At 45.4% G+C, this 16091-nt stretch overlaps 1 protein-coding gene across 3 annotated transcripts in view; it reads right to left on the reverse strand.

The window, feature by feature from the left end:
- Nucleotides 1–16091, reverse strand: part of SPAST (spastin) — a 232165-nt gene that overhangs the window by 80559 nt on the left and 135515 nt on the right. Inside the window, exon 12 of one of the 3 annotated variants that reach the window (XM_033936525.1) lies at nt 14728–15752. The exons of the other annotated variants lie outside the window; for them this stretch is intronic. Coding sequence (XP_033792416.1) covers nt 15573–15752 — 180 coding nt within the window. The 3' untranslated portion in view covers nt 14728–15572. Of the gene's footprint in view, nt 1–14727; nt 15753–16091 lie in introns of those variants that run through there. 3 annotated transcript variants of the gene reach the window in all.

The following is a 16091-nucleotide window of genomic DNA, read 5'->3' on the forward strand; positions in this document are numbered from 1 at the left end:
ATGCTATTGCAACTCATTGAGCCTCTTTCACAAAAGCAGTGTGGCATATACGGCCTGTAGCTGTGAAGCTATGTTTGTTGTTAGACATCCATTTCTCCTATAAACAACATCATATGATATCTAGTGGCTGCAGCATTATGGTCATACCACTAAGTATGATAACTTGTACCACGATCAGAGTTCATTTTCTATTTTTGGTTATGAATGCACTCATGCTGTTCATGACCAAAAGCGTTTTCTTCTCTTAAAAAGCAAAATAAAATATCAGGCCATTTCCAAAAAAACATATCCCAGCAATTAGTCATCATACATTCATCCTTCTTCATTCACATCACAATATTTGGACGGAGTGTCACATGGCATTATCTTTCATTTAAATATAATTATTGGTGGTAGTTTCTTGCCACTGGCACAACCAGCTAACATTGTATTGAAATGGGACTTCTTATGCCCTGTGGTTTTAATGATAACAATGCTCTCTCCTTTTTGTGTAACAGTTTTTCTTAATGGGATATCAAACATTAATAGAACTTCATCCATATAAATGATGAAGTCCGGTGTTACTGCCTATTTTTTAATTTGTTTAAAAATTCTCTAAAGTTCTGAATTTTCTCCAGATAATCTGCAGGTAGCTGCTGGCACACAGCTGTTCTTGCCTGACATGATAGTGCCCCTGAAGTCTTCTAAATTCATTTTTTTTGGCAATATCTCATACAGCTTTTAGCCACACCTCTACAGCAGACAGTCCATAACCCTATGCCCTCTGCTTTATTACAGATTTAGCTCACAATGATGTGAAATCCTTAAGAGTAAATTGAAAGTCGGACCATATATAACTTTATAATCCACAAGAAGTCCAAATATATAAATGATTTTATACACAGCCTCAGCCCCACCATTCCACCGCTTATTTAGAACTTATAGCATGAAGCATTATGTGGGCTTTCATCATCAGCCAGTGAATAAATTTTATCTGCATAAATATCAACTTTCATATAAACTTTAAATTAAATTTAACTATTCATTTCGTATTTCAAAGCTACTTATCTCTATTAGCTGAAATGACCTGGAAGCAGATGATCCGACATATTTTGCACAACCGTGCTTTATCAAGGGTCTCCCGTGGCCGCTTCTGTCACCCAACTCACTGCTGTGAGTCAGGTGACAGAAGCGGCCACGGGAGACCCTTGATAAAGCACGGTTGTGCAAAATATGTCAGATCATCTGTTCACGGGTCATTTCAGCTAATAGAGATAAATGGCTTTGAAATACGAAATGAATATTTAAATTTAATTTAAAGTTTATTTGAAAGTCGATATTTATACAGATAAAGATTATTTATGCAGATAAAGTTTATTCACTGGCCGATGATGAAAGCCCACGTAATGCTTTCCGCTATAAGTTCTAAATAAGCGGTGGAGTTTTGGGGCTGAGGCTGTGTATATATTATTACAGATTTAAGCAGGCATTCCTCTAACTTAGGCCAACTTGTTTTGCAACCATGATTTGCCTTCTTGTTGCAGTGTCCTATGACTTTCTCCAGTCTCAAATACCAGTATACTCAATAAGGGACTAAGGAAAGCAAGTTAAAGATATCATTCTATAGGTTTCTGGATATCATTAATTCTATCTATGGATAATAGTGATTGTATATGGTAGATCAAAGAAGTGGCGAAAGACCTCAGACTGGTATAGATAGTAGCCATTAACTGATGTGATTGTTACCCAGTAAAATGGCCAAGTGCTGCTTCACTACTGGGCAACTCATTAACAGGCAAAATTCAATCGAGGACAGTAACAAAGATGAAGATGCTAAATTGACTACCAGTACCTCCAGAAATTTCTGTCCTCTTTCACATTGAAACTTAGGATGGAAACATTGAAAATTTTTTAGAATATGGCATTGACTGTTACTTACTTCCTCTGAGGATGAGAATTTGAAGAATTTTTACAAGTCAAAGGCTGATAAAGCATAGTTACTCACCTGTAAGCAGCTGTTCTCCAAGGACAGTTGGCAGATATTCTCATATATGGGGTGATGTCATCCATAGAGCCCACCACAGACATGTACTAAAGTGTACTATCACTTTAAAAACTTTAGCACTGCCTGTACTACAGGTGCGCCTTCCTATTGGTTCGCAGGACCCTAAGTTCCATCCAAAAGCCAAGAAGCCAGCTAGGGGAGATAGGTGGGTTATGGGAATAACTGCCTGCTGTCCTTGGAGAACATCTGCTACAAGTGAGTTAACTATGCTTTCTCAGAGGACAAGCAGGCAGTATGGGTCACATATGGAACTTCAAAGCTGTCAGGTTCATGATTCTAAGAAGAGGGTTAAAAATAACTGTCAGGAGCCTGGTGAAATCACTGAGGATGGAGGGAAGACAGCTTCCAAATAGAGAATAAATTTTGAGAACTGACTATCTTCTATAATGCTAATCTAAGCAGTAATGAAAAGTAAATGTGTGGACTGAGGACCAAGTGGCTGCTTTTCAGATGTCCTGAATGGAAGTGGAGTGCTAATGGGCAATAGAAGTGGCCATAGCTCGTACTCTATGAGCAGTGATATGGCCATCCAGTGTCAGCCCAGCCTGAGAATACACAAAGGATATACAGTCCACCAGCCAGCATGAGATAAGTCTGCTTAGTAACCGGTCTGGAACTCCCAGTCTGCTCAGGGTCAAAGGAGACAAACAGCTGAGTTGCAGTCGTATGTGGTTTGGTTGATCTCGGTAGTAGGCAAGAGCTCTTTTACAGTCCAGGATGTGAAGAGTTGACTCTCCAGGATGAGCATGTGGTTTTGGAAAGAAACAGGCAAAACAATGGGCTGGTTGAGATAGAATTCAGAGACCACCTTTGGAAGAAACTTTGGATGAGTACACAGGATAACCCTGGTGGTAAACCCTGTGGTAAAATCTGATACAAGATAGATTTGAATCTAATGCTTGTAATTTGCTTATTCAATAAGTGCAATGAGAAAAATCACTTTCCAGGTGAGATGTTTCAGTGAAGCGGATGAGAGCAGCTCAAAGGGATGCTTCATCAAATCCCAAACAACAGGCGGTGGTCTGAACATAAGCTTGGTATGGAAAAGGTCCTTTGTGAATTTGGATACTAGTGGATGCGCAGAGATAGGTTTGCTATACAAGTGGGCATGAAGAGCACTGATTGCACTGAGGTGTATACATACTGAAGAAGTTTGAAGCCCAAAATTGGAAAGATGAAGGAGATAATCCAGCATATTCGACAGAGGGCAAGTGATTGGATCCAATGAGTGGAAATCACATCAGACAGTAAAACATGTCCATTTAAACTGATAGCAGCATCTAGTAGGTTTTTGGATGCTTGAATAATGTTCAAGACTGGAGCTGAAAGTGGATAGGCATCTACGTCTGTGAAGATAGATATCAGGCTGTGAGTGCTAATGAGCATAGATTTGGGTGAAGGAGAGAGCCTTTGTTCTGAATAAGTAAAGTTGGAAATAATTGAAGAGTGATGGGTTCCCGCACGGTGAATTGCAGGAGAGGAAACCAGACTTGATATGGCCGATGTGGCACAATGAAAATCATGAAGGTGTTCTCTTGGTGAAGTTTAAGTAGCATTTTCCTGATTAGTGGCAGTGGAGGGAATGCATAGAGGAAGCAATCTCGTTAGTTGAGGAGAAAGGCGTTTGATCTGAGATGGTTGGGAGTGAAAAGACTGGAGCAGTAAAGTGGCAGCTTGTGGTTAGTGGGGGAAGCACAGAGATCCATTTTAGAAGTTCCCCCCTAATGCGAAAATCTGGCATATGACTGATTATGTGGAGTGACTGCTCGTGAGGCTGGAGGAGTCTGCTCAGTTTGTCTGCCTAGAAGTTCTGCTTTCATACCAGATAAACTGCCTTGAGGAAGACATTGTGAGCGACTGCTCAGGTCCAAATTTGTATGACCTACTGACAAAGAGGAAGAGAGCTTTTTCATTTGATTGCTATTGTGGATGAGAACTAGGTGGTTGTGTAAGCGATCCTGAAAGGTGGAAAGAGCATTAGCTCCAGTAGGTTTATTTGTAGTTTTCTCATGAAGAGACCAAACTCCTTGAGTGCCATCGAGGTGAGTTTCCCAGTAAAGAAGTGATGCATCTCTTGTGAGGACTTTCTGGTGTGGAGGAGGCTGGAAGATTAGGACCCTGGAGAGGTTGGATGAAGTGAATGCCGAAGTCCTGGAGTTACTTGAATGTGTGCAGAAAGAGGGTCTGTAGCCTGAAGCCATTGGGAGGAGAGAGTCTACTGTGATGTTCTGAAATGGAGGCATACAAATGGAACTACATAGACAGTAGACACATGTGACCCAGAAGGCATACCATCTTCTGTGCCTTGAGATGTGTTTGGGAGGAGACTGTTTGACACAGGTGTAGCAGGTTGTCAAATCTCTCTTGAGGTAAAAAAGCTTGAGTTTGAGTAGTGTCTAGGAGGGCTCCAATGAACTCCAGTGTTTTGAGTAGGAGAAAGTTGTGATTTTGGGTAGTTCACTATGAATCCCAGGAGCTCTAGGAGACAAATTGTGTAGCTGGTGGCCTGGTAAGCTAGACTCGATGAAGAGGCCTTGATTAACCAGTTGTCCAAGTACAGGAGGATGTGAAAGCCTTACGTGCGCAGGGTTGTGGCTGCTATTATGAGACACTTGGTAAAGACTCATGGGGCAGAGGCGAGGCCGAAAGGAAGTATTCTCTATTGAAAGTGTAGAGACCTCACTTGGAAGCGAATGTGAATATAAGCTTCTTTAAAATTGAGAGAGCAAAACCAATAGTTCTTTTCTAGCAAGATGAGACCATGCAAAACTTCTCCTTTACTTAGCATTTATTGAAGGCAAGAAGGTTTAAAATGGGACGAAGATCTCCAAGTTTCAAGTTTATTAAAATTTGCTAACCTGCTTATCACATTTCTAAGCGGAATAGAAAGACAATATGTGATTACATTCTAAGCAGCATACAAAAACAATGTGTGATTACATTCAAAAACAAACTTGTAGTGAAATAGGTTAGGGGGAAGAAATACAATATTCTAAAGGAAAGCAAGACGAAGAAGGTAAGTACAATAGGAGAGGGAATTCTGGTTGTACTGGTTGAAGTTGCAGAAAGTGAACAATATAGGTCAAATATGTCTCTAAATAAGAAAGTTTTTAGGTTAGCTTTGAAACGGTCAAGCGATGATTCTTTCCATAAATAAATTGACAAGAGTTCAATAATTGTGGGGCATTTACAGAGAAGATAGAGGAACGTGTGGCAGCATAAATAATTTTGTCGCACTGAAGATATTGATAGTATACGTTGGGTATTTGATCGTAGAGATCTAGAGGGGGCATATGGAATTAGAAGCCTGTCTAGGAATTCGGGGGTATGGCGAAAGTGTGTTTTAAATGTTGAGTAGGATTTTAAGTTATTCTGTGGGAGATGGGTAGCCAATGTGCATTAATCAGAAGAGGTATCACATGATCATACTTTTTAGCTTTTATCATCAATTTAATTGCTGTGTTTTGTATTATCTGTAAGTATCCAAGTTCTTTTTGTGTTATTCCTTTACAGAGTGCATTACAGTAGTCAAGTTTTGAGATTACCAGTGAATGAATTAAGGTGTTTATTGATGAGAGAGCAGATCATACGTAGCTGTAAAAACATTTTTGTACTGGGGGGGGGGGGGTCACGTGATGCAGCCTACATAGTTAGACGTGCAGAAGGAGAGCTCCCACTCCACAGAGAGTAAAACTGCGAATATACCTGCCTTTTCCTGCATCCCCCCGGGTATTTTTTCATTTTACCTGCTAGGTAACCCCCTTGCTTCCCAGGGGTGCCTTCGGGGGTCGGCTACCGAGTAGGGTATGCCCATAAAAATGGCCCGTAGTGCCCGGGATAAGCCTTAGACTACCCCCCTCCAAGATGGCGGCGGAACCAGCCACTTTTACTATCCCGGCTGAGGACTGGATCACGGATATTACCAGGTCTGTGTCCGTGGTGTTGGCTGATCGGCTTAACAAAATCCAGTCGGCTGTGGACGAGATGCATGAAAAATTTGATTCCCACAGCCGATGTCTGACGGAGGTTGAGCAGCGAGTGTCCAATAAGGAGGACACGTGTATGGGACTAGCGTCGCAGATGGCAGAGCTCCGGAAAAAGTCTCAGGAGCTGGCAGATAAACTGGAGGAGCAGGAGAACAGGAGCCGCCGAAACAATCTGAGGATTGTTGGGCTCCTAGAAACGGTGGCGGACCAGGACTTGTATACTATCTTCACCACCTGGCTGCCGGGTCTGCCCGAGGGAGCAAACCGCTATGGGTGCGAGAGGGCCCACCGCATCGGTGCGAAACCTAAGGATGGGAGGAGAGTAAGAACTGCTATCGCCCGCTTCACCAACTGGCGGGAGAAGGAGCTGATCCTCCAGGCTTATCGCAAGGCAGGGGCCTTGGAATATGAAGGATCCCGTGTGCTGGTCTTCAATGACTACTCGGTGAGAGTCGCAGCCCAGCGAAAGATCATGGCACCGTTCTGCACAACAGAGGGGTGAGGTTCGCGCTGGTGTTCCTGGCCAAGCTACGGGTCTGGCATGATGGCACGACCCACACCGTGTCTATGGCTGAGGAGGCCAGGGCTTTGCTGGTGAAGATGCCTGCTTGAGTGGATCACTCGGGAACTTTTGCTTTCTATCTGCATTCCCTTCTCCCATTGGGACGGGCTTCTGCTCTGGAGGGCTTCAGAGAACTGCCCGTGGACCGGTGACCTATGAGGGAATCTTTTGATTTAAATGGGCCAGTGCCTAATTCACGGGGCTTGATATTCTTCATTGTCACAAGCTGCTGAGATCTGAGCGAAGCCTTTCTCGCCTATCAGCTATTGGGACGTCTGGTACGAGTCCAGTTGTACTTTTGTGAGTCACTGAGGTAAGCTCCATCTGCTGGGGTTCCCGGATTTGAGACTTAGTCTGCTAATACCTGGGCTATCAGATTGGACTTATTTTGTTTTGGGTTTTTTGGATTTGGGGGCTGGGGGGCTGCAGGATTGGGGGTCTATTGGGGAATGGGGTGGGGGGTCTCCGGGTAGGCTGGGAGGACTGTCTTTGGGATTGTGTGCTGGAGGGGAGAGCATGCTTTGGGGAGAGGGGGAGGTGGGTTGGGGGAGAGTGGGGTGTGAGTGGGGGTGTGCATATGTCTGGGGGATGATTGTAGGGGATGGGCGGGGTTGGGAGGGGGTACCTTGGGAGGATGCAACTCTTCTTTCTGGGAGCGGCGGAGCTTGGCTGGGAGGCTTGGCCTGCTCCACTTCAATATACCACTGCTGGTTCTGTACCAGAATTGCTCAATGAGCCTGGCTGAGTCTGTCCTGATATTGAGGGGGGGAGGGAGGAGGGATTTTCTTTCTTTCCCCACTGTATCTTTGTTTCTGTCTCCCTTTGTTTTCTTTTGGTATGGCAGACTTGAAGGTGGTCTCATTTAATGTTGATGGCATTCACTTTCCCATTAAGCGGGCTCGCATCCTGACTGGCTTGCGCAAGGTGGGTGCGGACATCGCTTACCTGCAGGAGACCCATCTCATTCAGATTGAACATGCTAAGTTGCGGAAGAACTGGGTTGGGGAAGTCTATTCCTCCACATTTAGTGGGCTGCAGCGCAGGATGGTGATTCTGCTGCACAAACAACTGCCCTTCACATTACATAAACAACTTCAAGATCGGGATGGAAGACACATTATAGTTCTGGGGGAGATATGGAGTCTTAAAATACTCCTCTGTAACCTCTATGCTCCAAATGTTTATTGTCATAAATTTTTTTCCACAGTCCTTTCCTTAGTATCAGCTTACCCTGAGCACCAAACGATCCTGGGGGGAGACCTCAACATCACGGCGGCTCTGGGGGTGGACTGCAGACCAACTAAGGCTTGTCTGCAGGATCATAACAACAAGGGGGTGGGATTCTTGGTGCAACATTTGGATCTGGTTGATGTGTAGCGTGCCTTACACCCTTATGACTCTGAATTTACCTTTTACTTCCATGTCCACAAGGTTTACGCCCGGTTAGACTACATTCTCCTTGATAAACGGCTGTTTTCCTGGGTTACTAAATCCGAGATAACTGAGGTCACAATCTTGGACCACGCAATGGTGGAGCTCACATTGACTCTCTCTACGGGCCGTAAAACATCTTGGAAAAACTGTCCCCGCATTGTATAATGATCCCGAGTTCCGGACCTTTCTGTGGGCGAGATGGGTTGATTATCAGGCTACAAATACTACCCCTGAGGTGGGACAGGTGTCTTTCTGGTATGCATCCAAGGAGGTCATGCGGGGCCATATTATAGCTTACTCGGCCACTAAGCGCAAGGAATGAGAGGGGGAGCTTTTGAAGCTTACTCAGCAATTAATTGGGTTTCGTCAGGCGCACATAGCCACCCTGTCTGACTCGGACCATCTGGAATACAAGGGGATTCAGGAGAAAATAGAGGCCCTGCTCCATCAGTGTGCGGAACAGTCTCTCTTTTACCAATGTTATAATCTTTATCGATGGAGCAGTAAGGCCGGGAAACTTCTCGCTAACCTGGTTCGCCCTTTTAAAAAATGGCAAATTATCACTGCTATTCGAGATACCAAGGGGAACCGGCATGAGGGGGAGAAGCTGATAACCGATCAGTTTGTCCAGTACTACAAAGCCCTTTAAGAGCGGAGGTCGCTGAACAGGGATGCCCTGGTGCTTTCTTTCAGGACCTGCAAGTGCTGCAGCTGGACGCCGACCAGGCTGCTTCCCTGAGTAAGCCTGTCATTGTCATTAAATCCCTCAAATTAACCAAAGCGCCTGGGCCGGACAGGTTTGGTCCAGAATACTATCTGATTCTCCCGGTCCTGATAGTGCAGCCCCTGTGTGAGAGGTATAACACGGTGGCTTCGGAGGGGGGTGCATTTCCGGATAATATGGCCCATGTGGTCCTGATCCCCAAGCCCGGAAAGGACCCAGACCTGGTGGGCTCCTTTCGGCCCATCTCCCTCTTAGACCAGGACATCAAATACTTGGCTATGACACTGGTGAGACGCTTGAACAGCTTTCTTCCTGCCCTTATTCATACTGATCAGGTTGGCTTTGTGCCGGGGCGCTATGCCTCTTATGAACTTGTTGAAGGGCCTGGGTGCTATTCATGCTCAGTTGGGCCGGGGAGGTTTGGAGGCGGTAGCGGGTTTGGACATGGAAAAGGCATTCGATAGTTTATCTTGGGAATACCTTTTTTGGGTTCTAGGTCAGGGTGGCTTTCAGGGTTCATTCTTTGCCTGGGTGTCTGCTCTGTACACTAATCCTAGGGTGCGCCTCTTGATTAATGGGGGACTTACGGTGGACTTTGGGTTGCAGAGGGGTACCCGACGGGGCTGTCCCCTGTCCCCGCTTCTTTTTATCCTAGCCAAAGAGCCTCTGGCTGCCAAGATATGGCAGGATGTGGGTATCTGGGGAATTAAGATTGGAGGCCAGGAGTGTAAAGTTAGCCTTTTTGCCGATGACATCCTGCTCTATTTAGACCAGGTTACCCCTCACTTGAACAGAGCTTTGGACGTGATCAAGGCTTTTGGAGCCCTGTCTGGTTTGTAGCAAATCGGAACTTCTATTATCCGGCACCTTGGAATGCCTTGCTGCCTATTCCCCCTACGACCAAGCCTATGCGTTATTTGGGTATTTTCCTTAGTACTGACTTAGCTACTCTTTACACCGCCAATGTTAAGCGACCCGTGGCGGCCATTGGGAAGTTATGCCAGGTTTGGCAGGAAATTACCGCTGAGCATCCTGGGGAGAGTGGCCCTGGTCAAAATGGTTATGGTCCCAAAAATCTTGTACCCTTTGCAAACTATGCCACTCTAGCTTCGACGCCAAGATGAACTCTCATTTAAAACAGCTATTTCGCACTTTATTTGGAGATCTAGGGCTCCTCGGATTGGGATGCTTAAACTTACCCTGGATAAACGTTTGGGTGGACTCAACGCTCCAGATCTTCAGCTGTATAATGTAGCTGTGCTTTTCAGATGGATTCATGAAGGCTATACCAGGCACCCTCGATATTCCCCTGCAGCCTGGAAAGAGGGATGGTGTTCTCCCTTTCAATTTCTGAATCTACTTCATTTCCAAACGGACCCTGCGAGGAGATATCAGTCTTGTTTTCAATTTCTTCGCCCGTTCCGGATGGCCTGGCGGTGGTGGCGGTGCAGACAGGGCCTGCCAACGGAAGTCTCTCCTTTCGTGTGATTTGAGGGTAACTCTCAATTTCTGCCGGGCTGGAGCCAGATGGTGTTTCGGGATTGGATGGCTCAGGGTTGCATGACTATGGAACAACTGCTAGAGCAGGGCCCCGAGGGTTTCCCTTCTTTCCATCAAATTAGAGATAGGTGGGAACTCCCCTCCCGATACTTATTCTCCTATTTCCAACTTAGACACTACTGGGATGTTGAACGTCGGGGCCGGGAGGGGGCCTGGGACAAGGGGCGCTTGGACACCCTTTTTTCAGTGACTCCTGCGTCTGCTAACACCCTGGCCTATTGGTACCGTTTATTGAAATCCTATATCCCCCATGCTTACCCCATTGAGATCTCAGTGGGAGCTGGACCTGGGGCAAAGCCTTCCTGAACCGCACTTTCTGGCCTGCTTCCAGACCCTTTACTCCTATACTAAATCTGCTGACTTCCAGGAGCTTCAGTTTAAGATCCTTCACCGAGCCTACTTTACCAAACAGAGAGGGGGGGGGCATGCCTGGGGCTTTGGGACAGTGACCTTTGCGTTAAGTGCAAGTGTCAGGCTGGCACTTATATTCACTCTTTCCTGGAATGTTCCACACTGAGTATTTGGCGCTGCACTATGGAGTGGGATTATGGGTTCCTCCTACTGGGTTTGCAGGCCTCCCTCCAGGATCAGGGTTTTACTGTAACCCAGTGCCATTTCTTTTATAACGTTACCTTTCTTGTTAAGAAATTGATCTTGACTTACTGGATGTCGGAGGATTCGCCTCTGGCCCCAGTGGAGGAGTAGACTTCTGGAGTTGGCCCGGTTTGAGATTCGGTCTTATGCTAGATCTCCGCATCATTCTGGCCATGAGGCAGTATGTTCGCTTGTGGGAGCGACTGAGGGACTTGGTAGCAGCATGAATGGTTGTCAAGTGTGGGGGGTGTCCTTGCACATCCGCACTATCCTCTCTCCTCTTCTTTTTTTTTTCTCCCTTCTTCTTCCTTTTCCATCCCTCCTTTCTTTCTTCCCCCTTGACTCAGCATTTTTGTCTTCTGATGGGTCTCACTCCTGATGGTGCCTTGGGGATAGGTTGTGGGGGGGGGTTGGTAGAGTATGTATGTTGTATAGCAGGGCCTGGCTGTTGGAGCATGTGTGGTGGTGATTGCAGTGGTTAGTCCTATTTGGGGCTGTTTCCATACAAAATGGTGGAAGGTTGTGACACTTGATGTTTTGCTTTACTGTACTTTTTGTCCTATTGAGCTACCCCTGGTTGACCAGAGCTCTGCTTCGTTTTGCTTTCTTGTCCTGCTGAGATTCTGGGGGGCTTTGGTTGCGGGGGTTGTTGTTCCTATTGTTCTTGATGCTTACCTTTTGCATTTTGATGTTTTCATCCTCCTGATGTGTACTTTGTATTGAGTCTGGTTGTGACCTTTTTCACTTTCAATAAACATACGTTTAAAAAAACCAAACAAACATTTTTGTACTATTGAGCTGATTTGCTGATGGTAAGTTAAATTGTTGTTAAATATGATGCCTAGGAGTTTCATGGATGTTACACTTTGTATTGGAATTGATCGGAGACATATGGGGGTAATTAGAGAGTGGCCTTCTTTGTATGTGAAGAGCATTGATTTTGTTTTTGCCACATTAAGTGCTAATTTATTGTCATTTAACCATTGACTGATCTTTGCTTGTTTTTCATTGATTTCAAGGACGTTGTTTAAATTTTCAGGGTATACGGGATGGATGAGCTGGATATCATTAGCATAAGCATATATTGTAAACCCTATTGATTGTCCTAGAGTCAGGAGGGAAGCCAGAAAAATGTTAAATAGGAGTGGTGAGAAGATGGATCCTTGAGGTATACCATACTTATTGAAGGGACTAGAAGAGAGTTTGTCCATGATGATTTTTGAGGAACGAGAAGAAGAGAACCAATCGAGTGCTAGATCGGCGACTCCAATTGATTTTAGCCTTTGTAATAGGAGGTAATGATCCATGGTATCGAATACTGCTGAGAGATCTAAAGAAATAAGTAGAATTGATTTCTTTTTTTTTTTTTTTTTTAAATCTTTATTAATTTTAAAATATAAATAGTGCAATACAAACACACTTTAAATATGCAAATAATTCAAAAAAACACTCCTTTTCTCCCCCCTTAACTAATAAAAGTAGATATACATTTATAACTGATTTCTGGTGATCAAGATAGTATAAGATTTTAGTAGTAAGTTCGATGAGTGAATGTTCTGTGGAATGATTTGGATGGAAGCTTGTTTGGTTTGGATGCAGCACTTTGGTTTTTTCCACAAAGTCAGATAGTTATTTAAAGATTTTTTTTCTGTTATTTTAGCTATAAGGGGAAGGTTTGTTATAGGTCGGTAGTTTGATGGATCGGTTAAGTTAGCTTTATGATCTTTGATCCTTGGGATGAATTGTTGCTTATTTCCAGATTGTGGGTAGTATCCCGGTTGTTAAGCTGGTCTTGATCATTTGGTAGATGAAGGCTCCAAAGATTGAGAAATTTTGTTTCTATATAGTTGGAGGAATAGGGTTTGTGCAAGATCCAGTAAGGTTCATAGATTCAATTACACGCTGAACGTCAGCCAAGGAGGGAGTGAAAAACTGAGAGCATTTGGAGAAAGTCAGATTAGTATAGTCAGATATAGATGTCATAGAGCTGTTGGATAAAGTTGATTTCATATATTTTTTATTTTATCTGTTAAGTGATTTGCAAGTTCTTGTGTTAGGGAGTATTTTTCAGGTTTTGGATTTATTTTATTATTGGTTATAAGTGATTTTACAATTGAATAAAATACTGAATAATTTTTTGCCATTGATATGCGTTTGTTGTAGTATGTCTTTTTAGCTTGATTAATCTTAGATTTGTAGTACCGTATTTTCTTGCATATAACGCGCGCATTATACGTGGTTTTTACGTACCGCGCATACCATTGCGCGTTATACGCGTGAGCGCATTGTACAAAATTTTTTTTACATAGTTCCCCCCCCCCGACGTCCGATTCACCCCCCTGCAGGACCGCTCGCACCCCCACCCCGAAGGACCGCTCGCACGCACCCGCACCCCCACCCCGAAGGACCGCTCGCACTCACTCCCACCTGCACCCCCACCCTGAAGGACCGCTCACACCCCCACAGCCTCCCGACCCCCCCCATCATGTAGAAGCTCCTACCGGTGTCCTGCTGCTTCCTCTTGGCGGTCCCGACACCCGACATGATCGGGGCAAGAGGGAGCTCAAGCCCTCTTGCCCCAGCCAACCGCGGCACCCCCGACACGATCGGGGCAAGAGGGAGCTCAAGCCCTCTTGCCCCCCCGACACGATCGGGGCAAAAGGGAGCCCAAGCCAGGGGGGGTCGCGGGTCGGCTGGGGGAGCAGTCGGAGGTTCTTGGGGGGGGCGGTCGTTGGGGGGAGGGGGGTTTGCGTCAAGGGCAGGAGGGCCTGGGATCCCTCCTGCCCGTAATGTAGTGCGGGGTGGGGGTAGGGGGTCGCCGTGGTCAGGAGGGTTTGGGCTCCCTCCTGGCCCGAACAACTAGCGGGGGGGGGGGGGTCGCCAGGGCCAGGAGGACTTGGGCTCCCTCCTGGCCCGAACAACTAGCAGGGGGGGGTCGCCAGGGCCAGGAGGACTTGGGCTCCCTCCTGGCCCTATATTGTCGGGGAGTTGGGGAGTCGGCGGGGCAAGAGGGCTTGGGTTGCCTTTTGCCCCGATCGTGTCGGGGAGTCGGGGGGGCAAGAGGGCTTGAGCTCCCTCTTGCCCCGATCGTGTCGGGGGTGCCGCGGTTGGCTGGGGCAAGAGGGCTTGAGCTCCCTCTTGCCCCGATCGTGTCGGGGGTGCCGCGGTTGGCTGGGGCAAGAGGGCTTGAGCTCCCTCTTGCCCTGATCATGTTGGGGAGTCGGGACCGCCAAGAGGAAGCAGGAGGACACCGGTAGGAGCTTCTACATGATGGGGGGGGGTCGGGTGCAGGTGGGAGTGTGTGCGAGCGGTCCTTCGGGGTGGGGGTGCGAGCGGTCCTGCGGGGGGGGGGGGGGGAAATCGGACGTCGGGGGGGCATCAGGCTTTCAGGGTGGGGACAGGACTTCAAGGGGGAGAGGAGAGTCGGGGTGGCCAGAGGAGAATCGGGGCGGGCGAAAGAAGAGTCGGGCGGCGACGGGAGAGTCGGGCAGCATGCGCGGTATACGGGTGTGTGCGGTATATAAAAATTTCTGTACATAAATTTGTGTTTTTCGCACGCTATACCAGTGTGCGCGTTTTACACGGGTGCGCGTTATCTACGTGAAAATATGGTAATCTGCTTGTTCTTTATATTTGTTTAGGAAAAGTAGAGATTTATCATATCTCCATTTTCTAACAAATGTAATTGTTTTTTGATCAAGGATAATTCTACTGTGTACCAAAGATTACGAGACCAACATGAGGAGATGGTATTTGTTTAGAGTGTGAGTTTCTCTAGGAGTTCATGTATTGAAGAGTCCCATGCCACTGCTTGGTCATCTACTGGGAGGTTTGTTAATTGGTCTATTTTTTTGTTGGAAATTAGAGGAGATAGTTTATTATAATAGTGATATGGGATTTTTTTTTTTTTAGGAGTGTGACGTTCGTTGTTGGTGATCTGGCAGTGGGAAAATGTCAAGAGTGAATAGACTGACCATGGTATGGGTATATTTGATTTTAGGGAGAAAGTGGATTTGTCGATATTTGGGGCAAATATCATATCAAGTGTATGAATAACTCGAAGTCGTTGAAGGGTTTTCTTAAAAGTTTCCAAGTAAATGATATTACAGTAGTCAAGCATACTTAGAATGGAAGATTGAACCAATAAACGGAATGATACAGCATCAAAATATTTTCTGATAGATCTTAGTTTCCTCAATACCGAGAAGCATTTTCTAACCAATGCATCCGTATGTTCATCTAAAGTCAGGGATTGATCCAATGTCACTCCCAAAATTTTTATGGAATAGTCAATTGGGAAGAATTGATCATTCAAAGAAATTGATAAATTTTTAATTTTGTCATTTGGGCTTGCCAGAAAGAATTTGGGTTTGTCACAATTGAGTTTCAATTTAAATGCAGTCATCCACAATTCAATTTGCTTTAAAATAAAAGACAGATGATTCTTTATCTCAGAAGTCAGGTTAGTAAAAGTAATAACTATAGTGATATCATCCGCATAGATATAAAATTGATGTTTGAGAATTGATGCTTGTGCTTCTTGGCTTTTGCCCAACACAAAGCAATGAGTCCCCTCAGTGCCAATAAGGATGATGTTGAGTCCCCCTGTTTTCTCGGTATCAGGTCCAATGTTGACTGGTTCCAATGGCCCTGCTCAGCTGTTGGCACCTAGGCAGGTAGACACACACTCGTTGCACAACTCTCAATATCAGCTACAGGTCTCTGAGCCATTTGGACCAATATTCTTGATGCCAGTGCATATGCTGATGTCGATACTGATGTCAATGTTGATGATTCAGACCTGGCTCCAAAAAATTTCTGAGCATCTCTGTACCTTTGTGTTCTTTTCTGCATATGCAAGCAAAGACGACAGTTTAGATGGTTATTTTCTAGACCCAAACACTGAGGACACCAGGAATGGGTGTCGGAACCAGAGATGGTCTGACTGCACCTGCACCAAGTGCAGTATTTGAAGCCACTGCGTACCTTTGATGACTTGGAAGAGAAAACAGGAGTGGCTAAATCACATAATGCTATGGTGGATAAAAGGGCACTCACCATCAAAAAAAAGGAGAAATTCCCAGCCGACACTAAGGCCTAAGAGGGCTTTGTGAGCTGCAAAAAAAAAAAAAAAAACCAAAAAAAAAACTAAAACTAAACTTAAAAAAGTTGGACAAATGTTAACAA

Source organism: Geotrypetes seraphini, chromosome 3 (genome assembly GCF_902459505.1).
Source record: "Geotrypetes seraphini chromosome 3, aGeoSer1.1, whole genome shotgun sequence".
NCBI classification, from domain to species: Eukaryota; Metazoa; Chordata; class Amphibia; order Gymnophiona; family Dermophiidae; genus Geotrypetes; species Geotrypetes seraphini.